Genomic DNA, 22788 nt, shown 5'->3' with positions numbered 1-22788 from the left:
TATTTAATATTTATTAAAAGTAAGGGGTTAATGAGCGAGGCAAAGGAAAAAAATATAAGACATTCTTAGAAAAATTAAAGACGTTCTTATAATGTGATTATATTTAAATGTTTATATTTAGATTTTGTTAAATTGATAATAAAATCTCTTACCTATAAATGGGTGTTTTTAATCCAACTTTATACCAAATCACCAGTGCTACTCGATCTTCCTGCAAAGGTGGTGTCACATTACATGGTAGTCTGGCTAAAGTCCCAAAAATTGATTCAACTAACACAGGAGGACCTGAAACATACCAAATAAAAATCCCAGTAATTAGTTGATTACTATTTATAAACTATTATTATTATACTATTAATATTATTTTATAATCAACAGTTAAGATAAAATTTATGAAAAACTATCATAGTCAATAAAAGCTGTGATACAAGGTTGTCAGATCTTACAAAGTTGTCAGTAAAATATGCAAAATTTTTCTTTTGCAACGTTGTCAGAAAAAGCATTACTGACAATGTTGCAAGACAAAATATGTAAGTTGACACTGTTGTTAGACATTTTCCGCACATTTTACTGCCAACATTGTAAGATCTAACAACCGTGTATACATAGCATAAGTAGTATTGTCAATTTTTATTTATAAATAATTGAAGACAATTCAAGTAATAATAAAATAAAATACATTACGTCTTTTGCATTATTTTAGATACTTTTTCAAAGATTTTGTATTTGACATTTCATAATTCTGCAATTTTATTCATGTGGTTATGTATATGAATTTCCTTGTTGAAAGTTCCTAATTGCTATTATTAGCCTTGTTAAAAGCACATTATTTATTTTTTTCTTAGTCATCATTTGTACATTTTGGGCTTTTTCTAATTTTACCCAACAAAATTATTATGTGATTGTAAAATATGTATGTATATATTTCTAATGTAAGTAAATCGCGATGATGGTAACTCTTCATAAATTAAGAAAATTATACGAGATTTTATAATTACCAAAATTATTAAGAACTAAGTTCAATTTTAAAGGAATTAAATGCTATGATAATTATTCATACATATATTTTACATTTTAGTATTATTAGTTTTGTTTTAAAAAGGATTTAACATGGGAACAATGAATTTTAAAACTTAAAAAAAATTAGTAATATTTAATTATCCAACTTCCCGTTACGTTAAAACATCAATTAATTATTTGTCGCATACCAGATTAAAACAAAAACTGAATTATTGAGTACCTTTATGTACAAAATAAATAGAGTCATCAGAATGACGCTGCTTCTACTACTTCTATCTAACATTATATATGCCTTGCTGCCACAGTTCTCATTTGTGTTTTAATTTTATGCATATTTGATTGACTTTGAAAAACATATCGAGACATTAGTTGAAATCTAGGTTCAATATAATAATTATTTTATATTCTTTCAATTTTTATTCAATGTTTGGACAAATTAATAACAGTACGAACAAATAATTATGTATGTTAAATAAATACTGGGCATTATTCTTAAACCACAAAGTAAACACCGTCCGTTGGACTACAGAAAAGGCACTTAAGAAAAAGGATAAAACCAGATTTAAAATAATTTTAAATTTTAATAAAATAAGTAAAATATGATAAATATGATATTCTAGTCAAATAAGCGGACTTTTCTATCTGCTACAATAGTTCCCATTAACAGATCCCAACTCGGACACTCCCAAGTCAATTTAAATAATTGTAAAAATTTTCCACACAAGGAAAAACACGTTAAATGTATTTACATTAATACATATGAACATACACATAAATAGGATAATGTACATATATTCATATCAAGCACATACACACATATGTACATAACATGTTCGTAATATTGTCTGTACATGTTTGACATTTAATTTCCCTTAACAAACATACAAGTCTGTCGGAGTGAGTTACTTATTCATTATACAGACATTCACAAAATGAGATACAATACACATACCTATGTATGTATGTACATCGCTTTGGATATGAGTATTTGAGTGGGAGTGTTTCCCACCGGGGAAAATAATAGACGGTTATTATATGTGATTATTTATTTCTCTTTTTTTCAACTTCTTCATCTTTAAACGTTCAAAGTGAGGTCAAGTTGTCAGGTTATTGTAAAACAACATTGCGCCATAATTTAAGCCAAATAGTCCTTAACACACAAATACACAAACTGTAATAAGATTGTTTTATTAATGGTCTTTGGCCTGTTCAGGGGAAAATTAAAAGAACACACACAACAACCGTCCCAACCCCCACCAACATGCTGACATAGAAGTAAAGAGAAAAATATAAAGAAGCAACAGTGCCACGCAGATCTAGGAACCTGGACTGATGAGAGCGCATATATTTCTTGTTAGTACAATAATCACAAAAGTTGTTAATTTTATCAGAAGACTTCTATTTGTATTTTTCGAAAAATAACTTAAAAAAAATATAACTATCTAGTGAAAATACCAACAAAAGGCATACTCTATCATATGTGGAACTAGTGGGTTGAAAAAATTACTTGTAAAGAATTTCAACAACACAACAAGTACAAAACAGCAACAATAAAGCTTTAATTGTAGACAAAGTGTACTTTTTTCGTTTGTTATTCACATACAAACATACATAATTATTTCCATTGGGCTATAAATTTACATGTACAGTAGGGTGATTTCATTTTAATAGAGATAAAATGTTGGTTTAGTTGGAAATGTTTAAACAAATACTTCCTTAATTTCACCAAATCTTATTTTATACTTTATTTGTAGTTATTTTTGTTAAAATAAATCATACTTTACATATATTTTTACCAAATAGCAAATCATTAGACCTGAATTTCAGGTGCGGTGAAACATCGAATACCAAATTTGAAAAAGCAGCAAATAGGCTATGGGGCGCAACTCAATACTAAAACTTATTCTAATTTTTAATTGATTATTAACTGCTCAGAAATGATGCTCAGTTATAACCCACATGCCTCTTAATATCTGCGGTCAACTCCGCTATTAATTCTTAATTTAACTTAGGGTCATGCCCATATATAATAATATAATAATAATAAATGTAGAACAACATAGAAAAACGGGACTTTAAAGTAAAACAAAATTTGTTTTTCCATATCAAAGTGTGTTTAAATTTATTTTAAAATAACCACCATCACAATAGATTGGTGATATAGTTTTGGTATTCCGTGTGTAAGATAAGATAATAAATACTTCGTAAAATGTTAAAAATTGTTTTATTCAAGGACGAATTATACATCCCATACAAAGTTAAATAATAATTTTCAGTTTTGTAGTTTATACAACCAACTTAAGGTGGAGGGTATTTAAAAATCGGTAAAGTCGAATATAGCTTGTTTGTATATGTACGAATTTAAAAACAAAATTGTTTATAAAGCAAATATCATAAATCTAAAATGAATTTTTAAATATTTTCTATTTAACAATGATTTTTTTATGACTGTTGTTGTTTGTTTATTTTTTTCGCTGGGCTTTACATATATGTGTTATTTGATGGATGGTTACTGATTGTGATACAAACATGTACATAATGTCCCACCAAAAAAAGGAGTGAAAAGTAAGTAAAATTTACTCAATGGAAGTGAGAGAAGCAATGACTTCAACACAGGCTTGTCACTACTTCTAAAATTAGGCTCAAGAAGTAATTATTATGTTTTTTTAAGTGATTTTAAAGTAGTCAAATATAGTTTTACAGTTAACTAATTAATTAATCTTAAATAAGATTAACACAATAAAATTACAAAAATTTAACATAAAAAACCGAAAAGTATATTTTTAAACTCATTAAGATTTGAAAAAGAAATATAATCACTTCCTAGGAAGTCATTAAACATCACATTCCCATCAGCTAAAAATTGTTCTATCTTTGAAGTGGTGATAAATGTTATTCTTTTGGAAGTACTTCGTTTATTTTTTGCTGGGATATACTATTTTTAATGTCAGTTTCTATGTGTTTACTTACACTTATACACTGTATAACAAAAAAAAAAAAAACTCATACATACACTCAAAACATTGAGATTTCCCATAAAAACACATTAAATTTTTACGCTTCATAGGACAAACAACAACAAAAACATTATTAACAACAAAAACAATAATAAAAAAATCAAACATTACGACGAGCGTAGAGTTTTGGCTGTTAGTGGCAGGAAAATCATATTTAGATTTGAATTTAGATTTTGCTTTTTATTTTTCATTCAATATGTATGAATGAATGAGCAATTGAAATTCAAAACAAGAAACAATACAAAATGTGCTAACATTTTTTAAACAAATGGTTGTGAATTTAAAAAAACCGGGAGGAAATTCTTGCAAATTGTATTATCAGGTTTATAAATCAATAAAATTTCTTTAATTATTTATGGACAGTTTCGGGTCAAGGGACCCAACTTCAAAAATCGATTTGGATGAAATGTGCACCAAGGTTAGCACTATTTTTTAACTTAAAAATAAGATTTTTCAATATTTGGCACAAGTAACACTTTAATGTTTCCCTATTTTTTTGGCGTTCTTTTTTTTTGCTTGGGTCACTTGACACGAAACTGCTCTTATGGAATGGAATAACTCACAACTTTTGATTATGGCAATGTTATCTTGTTTAATTTTTATTTTCATCATAACAATTATTCGTTGTTACTAATTAATTGTGGCATCATAAGCTATTTAAATTTGGGGTCTTCACTACAACACGATTTATAATTATCCCTAAAATTAGTAAATATTTGAAATTTGATTATTAAAAATATAAATAAAAAAATAAATACTAATTGCGGTTGGTTGTTTTTCCAGTAAAATTAGATGAAACACAACAACATTATGTGAAATAATTTAGATAAAAATATTTTTAGAAGCCAATTGGTGGGATGTGGAAACAATGAAATCGCATAAAACGCAAATTGAAAAAAAAAAATGAGACAAACAAATGTATTCAAGTGTAAATAAAGCAATTTAGAACAATAAAATTAAAGGACAAACATCTTTTTTCACTTTAGATTCATAAGGAACTTTAGAAAGACAACCAAGTATGCCGTTCAAATCTAAGTACTTTAAAATTAGTTATGGCGCAACCAAATCATACTTTTTACTCTGAATATGTAAACAACTTCATTACTAACATCTCGTCAGCGTATTATTATCCTCATCATCAATGTTTTCGTTGTGAATTCTATTGATGATTGCCGACCGACGCGTCGATTGACTACTGATTAATTTTTTTTGTTAGTTCGTTTGTTTTTATGTTCGTATTATTTTATTCTTGTTGTGATGCTGTGTCCATGAAAGAGAACGCACGTTAATGTTGATGGTCCGTTACCAATGTTAAAATTTTTATAATCAACTTGAGTGCAATTAGTGAAAGGACCATGATGTTGACAATAACAATAAGTAAGATTGTCATGACAGCAACAAAATCTATTAAAATTGTTTCCTTTTCTATCCTGTTCTGTACAGTCGAACTAAGATACAACTTATTTTTATTTATATACTTATTTATTTTTTTTTTTTTTTGGGTTTAAATTGTTTCGCTTTTTTCTTTGATATGGCAGTTAAATCGGTTGCCGGTTTCAATTTCAAAGGAAATAGGGACAAGTGAATTATTTAAAATTAAATTTAAATAAAAAATCACAATCAAAGGGGAAATGATGTTACAAAATGTCGCCTACTAACAAAATTTCACAAAATAATCAATTTGTAAACAAGTCTATTATCTAATATCTATTAAAACAGTGTCATAAATTCTATTACATTTGCATATATTCATACTGTGAATATACATATTAAAGGAGGATTGTAGTTAACATAAACAGGAGTTCAATCTAATATGAAGGTTCTGAATGTTATTAAGGAAACTTTGGACATTTTTAGACGTTTTAAATTACAAAAAACTAATATAAAATCTATTATCCATTAGTCCTTAAGCATTTATTTTCTCTCAATTGAGAGTTATATTTGACAAATTAGCATGAAATCAATAAATCAGCATCAGATGTTTAATTTACTTTTAAGTTTAATGAACAATTTATTTGGCAGCACATTGCTAATTAAGCAGTGCACAAAAATAATAATAAATGGTTTCTAACATATGTAAAATGTTTTCTTGGTACTGTAAGGATTTAAATATCAAAATTTTTTTAAAGATTAAAAAATCTCTAAAAGAAAATATATATTAATTTTATTTGCTTCTTTCTGGCAGATTTTAAATTTCAAAATAAATTTGATTTCCAATGAACCACAGAAAAAGCGAATATGGCAAACAGCCATTTAAGTCAAGCTAAGGAACTATATTCTGAACAGAACATACGAGTACTAAATGTCATTTTATACATACAGTCAAAAAAAAAAAAAAAACACAAAATAAAATTTTCTACTGACTCAATGTTTTTTCAATAACATTAAGATGTCATTTGCAGATAGTTGTTTCCGTTTCCGCCACTTTAACTGCCGCAATGGTTAAATTTCATTTCAATTTTACCCCCTTTTTAAACACTTACAACAACATAGAAGATACTAGCAATAAAAATCAAAAACACACATAGAAATACATATATATGTATGTATGGATAAACTTATTTAGGTGTGTATGTGTATATGTTTATACTTAGAACACATCTATGTAGAAAGAAGCAAAACCAAACAAAATGATTCCTTTATTGCACATCCTTTTGTTGACAGCAGCAGCAGAACGTACAACGATCGAACGGTAAGAAAGTTCGAAAAGGAAATGTTAGTTTGTGTATTTGTGTTACTGTATGTAGCGATTTTCCCTTAGTCTACAATTTTTTCCATTATGACAATTTAAAAGTTGCAAATAAAAAGCAAAAAAAAAAAAAAACGAAACGATTTTTGCCAATAAAGCTATGACGATGATGATGTTGATGTCGATAATGATGATAAGTAAAAAAAACGATGTCTAAAATAATGTTATTAAGGTAAGTAAATAACAGCAAAATGAATTGAGTTAAGGAAAGAAATAAAAACAAAAATCTGAAAAGAAGATGGCAAAAAAGGACATGAGCATAAAATAAACTTAAATGACCTGATTTTTATTTAATTCTCTTATAAAATGTGATGATAAAATTTTATATAATTTCACTTGTTTTCTTACTCTTTCTTCTTGGCAAACAATGATAAACAAATAAGAGAAATCTGTTAAAGGTCGTTAAACGTATTAACCAAAGAAAATTCAGCTTATGACATTTTAAAATTGTTTAATTTTCTTAAATATTTGCTGTCTTTATAAAACAGATTTCGTTCATATGAAATTTTCTTTGCAAGTTAAAAAAACAACAAGTTTTAAAACCATTTAAGTTAAATGTGTAATAATGACTTTTTTTTGGCAATTTTGCCAAAAACAAAAAGTGAAACAGAATAATGATTTTTCCATTTGTTTGTTATTTAAAAATAATGCTGGTAGTCGAAGCATGGTGTGGTGTGGTTATAGTTCCTTCTTTTATGTGTCAAAAGTTTTTAACCTCTAACCGCGCCATCATAACCACTAAACTTAACCATCATTTCATTACCATAACCCACCAAACCACCATCAACGGATTGTTTGACAGCCAGCCAAACATCCAAACAACTAGGCAGCCAACGATCCCAACAATATAATATTATTTTTTCACAATTCACCACTCCTCCTCTTTGTCTTCCACCATCATCTCATCTTCCTTTTCCTCTGCCCTCGTAGAGTGAACAAAATGAGTATCTGCTTAAGCATCCACAGCATCATCAACATTATTTTCTTTACCCGTTATTAATGCTTTTAAAGCAAAAAACTTTTTGTTCCCTACGCCTTTCAGTCATTCGTTTTGTTTGTATTTATGAAAAAAATCAAAATTAAATTAAAGAGAATTTTATTTAAATGATAATTTTAAATGGTTTTTTCAACTATTAAAAGGAATGTTGTTTAACATCATAAAAATGGAATTCTTAGCGCAGAATTAAAATCGCAATCTTTTATTCTGCCATAAATTATTAATAATAACAATTGAAAGCATAAAACAGAATTGTTTATATCTATGTGCATATGTATGTATGTATGTATGTATGTATGTATGTATGTATGTATGCGTATATAAAGGTAATTTAAAGACGTTTTGGGGCTATTTAATAGAGTATATATACTTTATTGGTTCTTGCAGTTAGTTTGTGTTAGAAAATGGCTTTTTTAAAATATGGCTTTAATGAATAATTTTGATGATTGTCATCATTGTTCATTATAAAATATTATGTTCGAAATATATATGAATCATTTTAAAGATTTAATTAAAATTAGCTTTCTTTTAAAAAAAGTAAAGCTTTTTTAGCTTTAATTTTTTATTATATGTATATTTTTATAAACTTTCTCTGTTAGATCTTAGTTATTTTTGAAATTTGATAGATATGTATTCTAATAATCATTTCTAATTCCTTTTAATTGAAGTTTATTTTTTGATCACATTAAAAACTATCTAAGTATATAGAATATTAATGAATTGTAAACTAAATTTTCTATTACCACACAATGAATAAACCGTCAAATATTATTATATAAAATATTATTATTTATTTATTAACAGTACTGTTGAAGCGTATTTTTTTTACACACTTTTATTGTTGAGTGCTTTGTAATGCACTCGTTGAATGTTTGTAAGACATTGAATTTATTTACAAAAATAAAATCTTAAGTACTAAATATAAAAATCTTAAAACTACTAGAACTATGATAAGACCTCATGCGACTTAATGTGCATTCAATCTTATCAAGTGAAAATTCTTATCACTGCGTGGGTATAGCACGCAAGTGATAAAAATACATATCATAAAGGCATGTATGACAAGACAAGGGTTGATTTTTCTTATCTTAGTATTGTACACATGCGCTGTCGCACTAAATATAAAGAATCATAAATTTAAATAATAGAAAATATTTTATAAAATAAAAAATATAAAAACATGTTCAAGTGATTTGAACAAGTACATAATAACATGTAGTGCCCAAAACAAAAAATTAATTTAAAATTTTTTGAAAAATGTTGAATTCTTGCGAACATAATTCTAAAATTTAAACAATTTTTTTTATATTTTTTAGGAAATTTAATTATAAAATAATTGGAAATATAAAACTAGGAAGAAATTTTTAAATTTGTTGTCACAAATCTTCCAATTCCCAAAAAAATTTTGAAAAATCTTAAACTCAATAAAATGTAAGCCTGAGGCATGTGAAATTTCATTCGAATCAGACTAACCGTTTAGAAGTTACAGAATTATTCTCCGTTTTTTTCTATACCACTGTGCAACAGTTTAAATATATACTACATACATATGTATATTTAAGAGTTTTTTTTTGCTAAAATGATAATATTCGAAAAGGTACCTACATTTGATTGAAATTGGAAAATATAAAAGTAATATAGGGAATGCTTAAGCTGATATGAATGTGAATATTATTCACTTGGTTTAAACCGAAAAGTTCTTTATGTTTGTATATCATATATTAAATCGCTTTTGAATTCGTTTGTAGTTAAATGCACTTTTTGCTGTTTTCCTATTTTGAACATAAAATAACATTTGTTACTATTACAACTTTTATGACTGTTAAATCTTATTTTTTATATTTTATTTCAAATTCAAAATCCCATTTATGGACATATAAAAAAGAGAGAAACGAATGATTTCGAACCAAAAAATATGAAAATTGTTGGAAATAAAATACAAAAATATTACTGCTACTTCAACTAAATGTTTAGGTTTATTTGGGTTTGTGTGAGAGTTTATGTCTTTTATCCCTCCTCCTTTCGGTACTTTTATACGTATGTATGTATGTATGTAAGTACGTACGTACGTATTACTTGCATTCATTCTCATACAATTTATTGGCTTAAATTTTTATTAGCTTTGCCACTAGGCAAAAAGTTGTATCAACACACAATCTCAAAAAAATGAGAAAAAGAACATTTTTCCCTTTAATACACATGCAAGGGACATACATACAGAAGACATGTAGTAAGTATAACAAAAGTTTAATACATACATATGTATGGATGCTTACATACATAAATACACAGTATATTAATAATACCCGATTGGAATTTAAGATAAATAAAATATGCCGAAGGCAATATTATGTAGACACGAAGACGATGACAATCTGCTACTACATAATTGGGTATAAAATATTTGAACAATTCTTAAGAAAATAAAAAAAATAGAATTAGTTTCTTTGTTCGACTTTTCCAATGGGCATTGTGCATAAAGTAAGCAAGCCAAATAAAAATGGCCAATATTGTTGACAATGTAAAAAAGAAAATTTTTTTTACATTTTTATTCATTTCTCTATTTCTCTTCTATTAAGTCAACATTTTTGTGTCATCAATTTTATAGACATTACATACTCGCATGACAAAGTTACATTTTATTTCTTTGAAATTACATTTTGTGAAATGTACGAATTTGTGATTTAAATTATTTTTGAGAATAAAAAATTTGCCAAAACCATAAGTTATTGCGCTCAGAGTGAATGTTGAAATGATTATGAATTATAGGAGCTCTATACAAAATTTCGTATCTGTATCCCGTAACGTGTGTAATTAATATTAACACAATATTTAATTCTGAGCGCCATATGCTAATTGTATTTTATTGCAATAATAATTTAATATACCTACAATTACTTATGTGTATAATATCTATATCACTTTTCTTACGTAAATACATATGTATGTATATACATTAGAGTGGCCCGTTTGCACTGATGTTCCCACCGAAAATGAAAATTTTGTTCATTCTACGATATCATTTCCGAACATTTTTATCCTGGAGTGAACTGGGTCAAAGGTTAAAAATTCAATTTAATTTTTTTAATTTTTTTTTTCATATTTCACGCAAAAGAATGATAAGAAAATTGTTTATCATGTGAAAGGGTTTTGGGATAAATTTGTCTAATTATGTCAATTAAACTGAAATAGTTGTTCTAATAATCCACAATAAAAGTTTCAACTGATTTCTGTATTCAAAGATACTTATATTCGAAGTCGGCAATGAAAGAGCGAATGTAATAGCCTTAAAGGGAAGGGAACTCGAGGTAGTTAACCTGACAAACACAAAACCATTTGACGCAACGAGGGCAGAATTGGATAAATGAAACCATGGGTAGAACCACAAATATCCTATTGGGTGACCCTAACGAGAGCAGAACGAGAAGCCTCCTCAAAATGAACAAGTCTGAGGTTAGTATTAATTAGGATTACGAGCACACCTATATAAAATTGGACGTGCGGATTCAGACGAATGTAGAGCATGTAGAGAGGACAGTGTAACTCTGGAGCACTTTCTTTGCCATTGTCAGGCTTTTGTCGAAATTAGATCCAAGTATCTTGGAAGTGATATTATTCCGGATATAATATCACTTACGAACACTGATTGGAAAATTCTTAGGAATTACGTTACATCGGACAATAATACATTAAGTGAATCCTATATAAGGTTTTTGTTTTTACCAACAAGCATTTTCCGTGTAAAGGAGCGCACAACAGGCCCGATAGTGGCCTAGGTGTATTTCTTCGGATTTGATGTAGATACATCCTCCTATCAACCTAACCTATTTACTATTTACTACAAGATTGGCGTAATCAAAAAAAAAAAAAAAAAAAAAAAAACGCATCAAAAAAGACGACTTAATTTTTTTTACGATGTATTAATATAATACTTCTGAAATAACTTTCAAACAAATTATCGGAATTCAAGCATAAAGCCAGATAAACAAGGTTTAGATTAATATGTTTCTAATCTGATTTTAACTAAACTGAATTTTTATTTATATAAAAATATAAAAATGTGGATTTTAGTTTTGACATTTAAAGCAAAAACTCGCCTTAACACAGAAAATAGTAGACATTTTTAAAAATAGATTACATTAAAAAGTATGATATCGAAAATAAGAGCAAACTTCCAAAAATTTGTATTTTTTAATTATTGATAATGAAATTAATTTACATTTTAGGAAATCTTATGAAATAGTCATAGACTCAATAGTTCACTTTAAATGCTGAAATCTTTGCAATATAAGCCTTATTTTTTAACAATTACAGATTCCATAAAATCGGAATATTTGCCATTATTAGCCAGTGTTTATTTTTCTTTAATTTGTACTCATACTGAAATTGTTCCACCCATTTTGTTAATTTTATATTTGGGCATAGTTGTATGCATGTGTTAGTGTTTTTATGGTTTTATATACCTACAACATGTGCCTAAAATAAATGTGTGTAATATTTGTTTAAAAACTTTTTTATATTTGTTCCCAGCTCTTACATTTGCACCGACTTACATACAAACATAAATGTATATATAAGTACGTAGTATATTAGATGATGTCTATAACGAGAGCTAAAAGCACTAACGAACCATAAAGTGTGAAAAAAATCCTCCCAAATTATTAATGTGGTCATATATTTGCGTTATTTCTTTCCTAAAACAGCCATTTATTTGGTTGGCGTTCACATGTACACATACAAATACTAAAAATACACACAATATTGGTGCCATTTGGCTGTAATTAGTGTAATGTTTTTTTTCGTTCATATTTTTTTAATTTTTTCACCAACAGTTTTTATTAGAAAAACTTTATATTGTTCAATGTATTGGCTTCATACGATTTATGTATGTGAATATACATACATTCATACATATGTGTGTGTAATCATTGTACATGTACAGAAATAAATGAGCAAATTATAATAAATTTAACAACAGAGTGTGTATGTATTTATGTATAGAAGTATCTAAGGCATGGTGCTTAATTTGTGTGTGTGGTTATGGGGAGAGTAATCAAATATTATTATAGAAGGAGGTAATTATTTGTTAAACACGCTTATTTATTTCTCACAAAGGAGTTCGCTCACTTCGAACTTTAAGTAAAAATACGTTTAGAGTTTAATATTTAAATTTTAACGCTTCAATTAGGAACTGAGAATTTCAATCGATCATTTACCTTTACAATATTTTATGCAACATGAAATATTCATGGAACACATTTTGCAATGTTCATAAATAAAGAGATTGTATTTTCACAGCAATCCTTAACTTAACATTATTCTCAAAGCATACTTTAATACAAAAGAAAATCCATAAAATATGGGTCAAAATAAAACTTCACCACCGCATACGTACTTATTTTTGTTTTGTTTATATACAAAATACATATGCAAATATATACATATATACATAGATAAATGTACATACATCATATACACACTTATTTGAAATACTTAATGCAAAAAAGAATCCTGTTCACTAACAAATGATTGCAACTAAAAAGTATTTTAGATGCAAACTTCTTAAGTAAATGTATTATACTCATCAGCAGCAGAATATACAAAAATTCAATGGTTTAATATTTTTAAAGCCATACATACATCTCGCATTTTCAGGAATTTTTTATAAAAATGATCATTTCCCTTCGAAATACTAATGGAGTTGAATACGAACTAAAAACTTATGTATGTATGTGCGAATCAACTGAATCGAAATTATAAGAGACGTTAATTTTCTAAAAAAAGAACACTCAACAATGAAAATTTAAATTAGAAATAATTTATGTTGATCATTGACATAACTACTAACTAAAAAAGTTACTTTTACTTAATCCGTTATTAAAGTTAAATTAAAAACAGCAAAAATGTTTTTACTTTCGTAGTTTGGCTTAAAAAATGTTCACAAAAGACAATTACTTTATTTCGAATACTTTTTAAGTAATGGTTCAAGATTTCTTTTGTAATTTTTTTAAGGGAAATCTGATAAAAACTTGAGATGCCCTTTGAGATTTGTATGTGTGAATGGAATGTATATTTTATTTTTTTATGAACAATACTTTGTGGTACAAAGCAACAAATATTATCATATAGATCATCACAATCACCATCATCGTAATTTTCGTCTTCATCGTATGACTTGTTGTTTTGTTTTTATTCAATAGTATTTTTATTTTTATTCAATAAAGTCAACCATTTATATTTATTATGTGTACAATATACAAAACGAATTGTCGGGTGGTTGTTAAATTTGTTTCTTACTTCGAAACGAATAAATTTGTTTAAAATCAAACTTGCATATTTCTGTGTTCATGCTCTTACGATTTTCTTTTAAAATATCCAGATAAGAAAACAAAAAAGACTAGGAAATACAGAAATCTAATTTATTTAAAGATAAAAATCTTATGGTGCTTTTATGGAACTCAGCCTACATAATCTTTGCAAATGTTTTAGTATTGAGTAGGATTTTCTTATTTATTTTTAATTTTATTAAAAGCTGCCAAAGCCAAAGCAACAGATATGTACATTCATACATACATACACCCATATGTATGCGTATACATATTTAGGATTTGTATGTAACTATTTGAAAATAAATAAAATAGGGAATATAGAAAATAATGTATTTCTTTTAGACAAATTGTCGAAGGATTTTCATCAGATTAAAATTAGAAAATAAAACGATTGATGTTGTGTTTATTATATTACAAAGACAAAGACTAATCTGTGGAATCGCAACAATTTCAATATTAAATTATAATAGTTTACACAACTTGGGTTTATAACCATTTGCCACCATGATCCTCAATTAATTTGGAGATCAAAATAATTTGCAAAACAAAACTATTAGATTTAGGATCAAACATTAATGAAATTTTTAGTGTTAATTTAATTTTGGTTATTAATGAAAGTGGGGATTTTTCTTGTAATTTTTGCTTTTTGCTTAAGTTTGAAATAAATTTAAACATAACCTAAACGATACGAGTGAACGTACCAGCAGTATATGTATGTACTCTCGGCCATAAATATAAATGAATGCTCACCCTTTCACTGTGTGTTGTTCGACGTTATGCCTTTTTATACTTTCTTTCATTTAGACATTTTTATTTAATTCAAAGTTGGGTGCTTTTTTCTTCTTGTGTGGCTAATTTCATATGCAAAAATTTGTTTCAAAACAAAGTTTCAGTTCACATTCATTTATTTCAGTTATTTGTTCATTTTCATTCTTTCGTGCTCGTTCTCGCATTTGTTAGTCCCATTTTTCTGGCGTTATAACATGGCAACCGGAAATACTTAGTAGAAAAACACAAGTTGAAAATTGTGATTTGTCTTTGTATAGGCATAAATTAAATAGGACTTTTATTACTTTTTATGTATGTTTTATTTAAGTATACTTTTTTTGCTGCTTTATTTTCGTGCAAAGTCAACTTTTTGGCCCCATTTTTTCTTATTTTGGCCAAAAGTGAGTGTAAAACATTTCAAATTACTTTAGAGTAAAAAATTTATGGATGTCCATTAAATGGGTTTGAAACGGTGGTCTCTTAAGTAAAATTAATGAAGTGTAAAGGGATTTCAAATACAAAGAAAAAACTCTGGTTTTCTTTTTAATCTTTTTAACGAATCATAACTTACAAAGTCCCAAAAATGTACATAATTCCATTCTATTTAAATTCTATTTTCGCTTTCACTAATAATAATCGTACATTCTTACAACAATGTCTGGCTTTTGCGGTTTAAAGGTTACGATTTACTTAAGACAAGTACAATAACAATAAAAAATAAAAACAAATACAAGCATAAAAATAAAATAAACAACGACTTAGTGGTTTTTATTTTGGTTTTGAATGTTTGCTTTGTGTGTGTCTGTCAGTTTGCCAATATAAAAGAGAGTGTTGGTGTGCGACGGAAACAGAGAGCTTTTTTTATGAATATTTGTTTATGTCCCATAAAAGACAAAACAAATACATACATATGTGTTAGGTTTATATACTTAGGACCTGCTTTGTAAAACACAAAATAATTTAATTTGTAAATTTGTATGTACAACAACAAAAAAATATTCACTCATATGTAGTTCTCATTTTCCATAAAAATTTAATAAATAAATTTTTTGCTTTAGGTAATGTTTGTTTTACACTGTCGTAGTTTTGATACTGGATAAGTAAGGTGAGATTATCATTTCAAATAGTTTTGGAGAAAAACGGATTTTATGAGATTTTACTATTTCTTAAATAACTTTTAAATAAACCAGGAACATTCAAAGTAGCGAAAAAAAGAAGTAGAGTTTACTCCAAGGAGGAATGTTCTTCTTTATGATTCAATTTTCACTACTTCATGCTCATGAAATAATTTTTTGTTAATTTTTGGAAGTGATTTGGAAGTACATACTAAAATATGTTATTATAATAACAATTAATTTGACTTAAATAATTTTAACACAAATAACAGAATTACTATCATTTAACATAAAAAAATATTATTTTTAAACACAAAAAACTTAAATACAAATTATATGTATGTATATTTATTATAAAAATAGTTCATACTTAAAAGCAGATTGTTCCAATCAATAATGTATGGCTTAAACATCGATATTTATGTTGTGGTTCATTTTAAATATTCGTACCGTTTAGGCACTTGTAATTAAAAAAGAACAATCATTTTTAAAACTCACGTACAAGCTGTTGCGAAACAACTCTGTATTTCTGGTTCTATATTTCTCATAAGTTGAATAAGCAAAGCCAAACTGGAGATAATCATTGGGTGAAATTCTTAAAAAGAGGAAATAATAAATAAAAAACAGAAATGCTTACTTGTTTAATTGCTTAAGCTTCATTCATTATGCAATGACTTTTTAAAATACAAAATTATTGTGATGCACAGAATTACCCAGATACTTCAACAGATAAACAAAATTAGATAGACCGAACTACACACAAATTCTCACATACTGACATGTATTTAAGAAAAAATGTGTGTGTTGGTATTTGTGAAGAAAATGGAAAAGGAAAAGAAGAGCTGCCACCATTTTTGTTACAAACACAACATTTGAACGCATAAACATACTAATGCCAGTTTAGCGTAATACTATGAACAACAACGTCAGCACTTATTGTTGTGACTGTATATTTAGTTGTAGCATCAGAGACAACAGCTGCAGCAAGAATTTCCTAGGGAAAGACTTTCGAAGGCAAAAAATAAATATGTATAATAAATGTGGCATTGTGTACCAAATGAGTTAATTACAACATTTTTGTGACCCAGATTCAACATTTGTCAGTAGCACGGAGAAGAAGTTAAAACCAACAAAAAGCAAAGAATGTATAGTCGGGCGTGGGCTACCATGTGATACCCTACCTACCCTGTTACAAATGTGGATTATTTTTAATAAAAAACATTTACCGCCATTTTCACCACCACTAGTTATCGTTTAACTGGTAGTTATGCATCCAGTTAATACGATTTTTATATGAGAACTGTCAATGTATCTTAAAGTTAAAAAATAACTAGACATTGTAAAAATACGGGTTAAGGTGTTTTCTATTTTAATTCCGATGTACATATTTTAACAATTTACAAATCAAAAACTGATTATCTGAAAGATGGATTATATGGGGGCAATTTTGGAATTTAATTTTACATTAAATTTTTTATGTTTGGGGGTTAGATTCAAAATCGGCAGTTTTCTTTTATTTAGTCATATAGAGAGATACTAGAATATTTAACATAATTAAATATTCTAGTATCTCGTGGTCCGGTTTTATGGTGGCTAGATGAAATAATGGACCGATTTCAAACATTTAAAATAAGTTTCGTCCTAAGAGTATGCACCAAATTTCATCAAAATATCTTGAAATCTGCGATATATAGAGAGATAATATACCAATATATTTGGGTGTTACCAACATCAGTACAAACGCATAATATACTCCTCACTGTATAAGTGTAGGGTATAATTAAATATATATACATATATGTTTGTATGTGTAAATATATAAACCCAGCAGTTCGACAATTGTCAATGATTACGAAAATTACAATAATTTCCACATATAACCACCTGGTTGGCTCTAAGTCGTCTTTCCTTACGAATGTACTCTATGCATACGAGAGTGAATACAGTCATCACCCTTTTGTAAGTGAGAGCGGGGACCATATTCTCCCCAATTAATCTAGAAGTGGCACTTGAAATATCTAGTTACCTGGGAAGGCGGGTGACTAAGGGAAACCGTAAGTGGTAGGTTAAATAGCTAGTTTAGGACTGTCCCCCCGAACTGCTGAGAAGGCAACCTTTGTACAATACAAACAAAGTGAACCAGAAATATCAAATCCTGGGCAGCTTGTCTTTTCTTGCGCTATGTTGGGTTGTGTGAGAAATAAATAAATCTTCAGTCTTCCACTTGGAGTTGAAAAATATAAAATTAAATGCACATTTATTTACACTTTACTTGGCAATTTTACACGTACACAAACTAAAGAACAAGTACTTTATTCTCGTACAATTAAATAGTTGTACTTATTACCCACTCACAGAACGAGAGTGACGATGAGATGATGCAAGGGCTTCTATTTGGTTAAGGTGTATCTATTATGTTATTTTCTGCAGGATTGTCTACTTTTATACTTCATTTAAAATTGTTTATCTCATAATGGTGAAGCAGATTTCCGCTCTAATAGTAGTAAACATGTTCGTTGTTTTAATTTACACCCAAATAAATAACTATTTTGCTTTTTCTACTTAAGACTCACACACACCCACTTGTACACTGCTTGTGTAGATGTACGGCATTATAAAAACGGAGCTGTTGTATTGGTTAGGAATAGTTTCCCATCTGTTCGGGGGGAACAATTTATTTAACTAACCACTTAGTATTACCCCTAGCCAACCCAGGTGACTAGCTATTTCAACATGTGTTTTAGGAGGATGTCAATCTCTTTGTCTAATTGGTGGGCAATGTTTGTCCATTCACTTACAGAAAAATATTATGGTTCGACCTTAGAATATTAGGGTCGACCTTAGAATATGTAACTATACATTGAATATGTAATTCATATTCATTTGTGTGACTTATTTTCTTTATAATTCCTTAACATCAAATGCATGTAATTGTGATTTTAATCAAAACATAATATTAAATACGTTGTTAAAAAAATTAGTATCAAATACATACATACAAATGTTCATAATTGTTTTAAAAATGTATTTGCTATTTTAATCTAAAAATATTTGTAAGTATAAAAATGTAAAGTTAGCCCTTGTTGTTAATGCCTCGTTTAAAAACTATATATCCAATTTATTCTATAAAATTTGATGGAAAAATAAAAAATCCGCAATTGTTTAATTATAGTCCTGGTACATAAAGTATGTTTTTAAATAAAATATTTGTTGAGCGACAAAACAAATCTACATACAAATTAAACAAACCATTCGGCATTTATAAATATTTTAGTTTATGTTCCAAAACATTTTCGAACATAGAGATTAATTAGAAAATTCAACAAAAATGCACACTTTTTGGGATTAAAACGAAAATGAAAAAATATATTTTCATTAAAGTCATAAAGTCAACACACAGTCCTCATGCACTTCCACATTCATTTGTATATGAATCTCTAGTGTGGGAAATGGTTGAAATAAGTAAATTTTATCTTAAAAATAAATGGTCATTTCCGAAGAACTTTTAATGAATTTTTGAAACATTGTGAATTTTATTTTTGTCTTTAACACAAAAGTTCTGTGTGAACGTGAGGTTAATATGTAAATAAAAATACATGTGTATATATGTATTAATTTATGTATACATATTAAGTTCATGTAATAAGTGTTTAAAGTTCTTTCTATCTTAAGTATTTATTTATTTAAATTTTATTTTGGTTGAATATATAATTGCTTTCAGTTTAGTAGTTTTGTTGTTTTTTTTTTCATTTTGGCGAAAGTATATAGGATTAGGTCCTTTTGCTTTATTCTCTTTAGTCAATGTTAAATAACTGAGGATTAAAATTTTAAATATTTTTATTTTCTTAAACCATTTTGACCATTTGGCAAAATTTACAGTTAAAGATTTATGTTTAAATTATAAACTTATATACACAAACATATGTAAGAGATGTTTATCGCTAAAAATCATATGTGAATAACAGAAGAATACATGAGGAACATAGGACAACTGAAAAAGATTTTTTCGGTTTGTTAAGGAGTTACGAACAAAAAGGCGAAAGTAAAATTATATAGACGAACATGAAAAGTCTAAGAAGCCACAAGACTACATTTAACACAATGTGAATATAAAAACACATTCATGTGAATACAAAAAGAACATCTGAAAGCCAAAAAACTAAATAAGGAATTAAAATGAAAATCCTGCATACTTAACAAAACTGTTAAGCTTCATCTAAGGCATCCTTACATCTAGACTTACTCATATAAATATGCAAACCTACAAACAAACATACATACATATGTATGTACGTACTGTATATGTTTGGCTTTGTATTCTCATGTACATATTTAGTTTTTATTCGTATTAAGGATCTTTAGGGAGAAAAAAAACTCTTACAATTACAAACATCCATTTACAGATGTTTTGTTGTTTTCTTGTAGGTTTATTTGTTTGTTTGAATGTCAAGAGATTTTTTCTCCCGTATCCCCCAGTCATTCTACCGGCATTCATTCTTTATATTATTGTTGGTGTTTATTTTGAAATGAAAATATTTCCTTTTACATGAGTATTTCTAATATAACTGTTGTTGTTTTAACTAAGCACATTTATGTGTGTGTATGCTTGTGCACAAAAAATATTACAGTACGTGTTAGTATGTATATTAGTTATACATATGTACAAGTATATTTACGTACAAAAGAACTTACATACATACTTACAAATCTAAATAACTATGTATGTATTTGAGTCAATAAGTGTTTACAACATAGCTGTCTATGTGTATTTGGTAGTGTGGTTATTGTGTCAATGGATTTTATTATTTTATCTGTGTTTGTGTGTTTGCATTTCATTTAATGTTTATTTATAATTTACAACATTTTTCTGTTTTTGGTTTTTTGTTCTTATTTGTATGCTAATCCTCTAATAGTAATTACATAAATAAATCAAAGGAAAGGGATTAGCAGCACACATACATATACTAAACAATTCGCAAAAAATGTACATACATATACACTCATAAATATGTAGATATGTATATTTTCCAGATATAAAGATATATACATATGTACGTATAATTACTTAGAGAAAGAATAATCTTACGATTGCATTAAATAATATAAAAGGGACTAATTAATATTTGCTTGATTCAAAATAAAGGTTAATTTTAAATCCGCTTTGAATAATGTAGGATATAAGGCTATTAAACTAAATTATACACTACAATATTCAGTTAACATTGTGTACATGTACAATACAAAAATAATTGGAACACTAAAGTAAAAGAAATATTAAACACATGTTTAGATTTACAAAAAAGAAATATTAGTTAAAAAAGTTTTCATTCATGGAAATATCGAACAAGGGTATTAGTACTCATTTTATGAAACATTAAAGACATTTTCAGACTGCAATACTGTGCAGTGGACCATTCTACGAAATGGCGATCAAAATTCATAACTTTTGATTGAATTGGAATTTTTAAACCCGTTATGTTATAATTTCCCCGATAAACAAATTTTTGTATCTTATTTGTCCTAAATATGTGTATTCATACTAATATACTCACAGAAAATTTGGTGACTCTAGCTGTAACAGTATTGCACAAATATGAATTTTGTTATTTAATTTATATGAGAGATGCCACACCCACTATTGATAATTCGCCCATTTTTCTCCTAAGTGTTCATCGATTTCTAAGTTCACCGTGCAAAATTTGAAGACTATAGCTGTTATAGTTTATCAAATAAAAACATTTTTGTATCTTATTAATATGAGAGATACCATGCACAATGATTCTAGACCGCCCATTTCCCTTTAAAAATTCATATTCATATACAAGTTACAAGTACAAAATTTCACTCCAGCTTTTATAGTTTCCTAGATATACGAATTTTAGTAACTTATGGGAGATGCCACGCCCACTAATGCAAGTCTGCATCTCTTTGTATATAGACGTGGCAACTCGGCCATTAAGAATTGCAAAACTTGTTTCTTTCAGTTCCTTCCGGACTATAGGAAGATACTTTGAAAATTTCACGAAAAGAGGTCAGTCCGTTTAGCTGTTTATAGACTTTAAACAACAATACAAACAAAGACACACACATTTCAAAACATTTCTTTTCATAAATGTTCAGAAAAGATTCGATGTTGGGTCAATTTATCTGATGCATATGCGCGGAACCGGGCGTATACATACATATAAAATGGAGCATACGCGTCTAAGGGGAGGGTTTTGGACTATAGCACAGTGTAGGACTTTTTTTGTTCTCATAGGGTTTTTTTCAAGGTTTACATAAATTTCCAGTACAACATTAAGTATAGCTATACCTACATACATTGTATATTCAGCATTGTGGTCTGAAGCCGGCTTAATAGGAAGTATATGTATTTTAAATTCGGTGAAATCAATCGTTTGAATTGTAATATAATTATTTTCATAAAAAGGAAAGGTAAAAATATACTTTCTAAACAACTATTCGGATATTTATATAGGATGTACATAAACTAATTCTAGTGTTAAAATATGCTTAAACATAACTGGAACCAAACACAAAGACAGAAAACGAAACCATTATTGTTTTTTTTTTTCTGCCAAAAGCCACCAACATTGACAATAAATATCCTAAGCAAATAAAAATGTACAAATAACTTTCTGTTTTAAAAACAACCTTTTATTTTGTGGCAAAACCGAAACAGACAAAAAAATAATGTTTCTAATTGTAGGTCTGCATGAACAGTACATATGCCCTACACAATATTAAAATAATAATTCTTTTTCAGTATGTTTTACGAATATTTACAACATAT

General features: G+C 27.7%; 1 protein-coding gene and 1 long non-coding RNA gene across 11 annotated transcripts in view; one reads left to right on the top strand and one right to left on the bottom strand.

Moving 5' to 3' along the window:
- The window catches only part of LOC119600105, a 180894-nt gene that overhangs the window by 72580 nt on the left and 85526 nt on the right, over positions 1 to 22788 (top strand). The window lies entirely within an intron of this gene.
- LOC119600103 (hemicentin-1) overlaps positions 1 to 22788 on the bottom strand; it is a 73271-nt gene that overhangs the window by 35169 nt on the left and 15314 nt on the right. For all 10 annotated transcript variants that reach the window (XM_037950170.1, XM_037950171.1, XM_037950162.1 and 7 more), the window contains one exon: positions 153 to 285. In XM_037950170.1, coding sequence (XP_037806098.1) covers positions 153 to 285 — 133 coding nt within the window. The remainder of the gene's footprint in view (positions 1 to 152; positions 286 to 22788) is intronic.

The sequence above is a fragment of the Lucilia sericata genome, unplaced genomic scaffold, assembly GCF_015586225.1.
Source record: "Lucilia sericata isolate MDLA Ls3-8-SP2 unplaced genomic scaffold, ASM1558622v1 Contig000104F_arrow, whole genome shotgun sequence".
Taxonomy (NCBI): domain Eukaryota; kingdom Metazoa; phylum Arthropoda; class Insecta; order Diptera; family Calliphoridae; genus Lucilia; species Lucilia sericata.
This window is presented reverse-complemented; position numbering and strand designations above follow the sequence as displayed.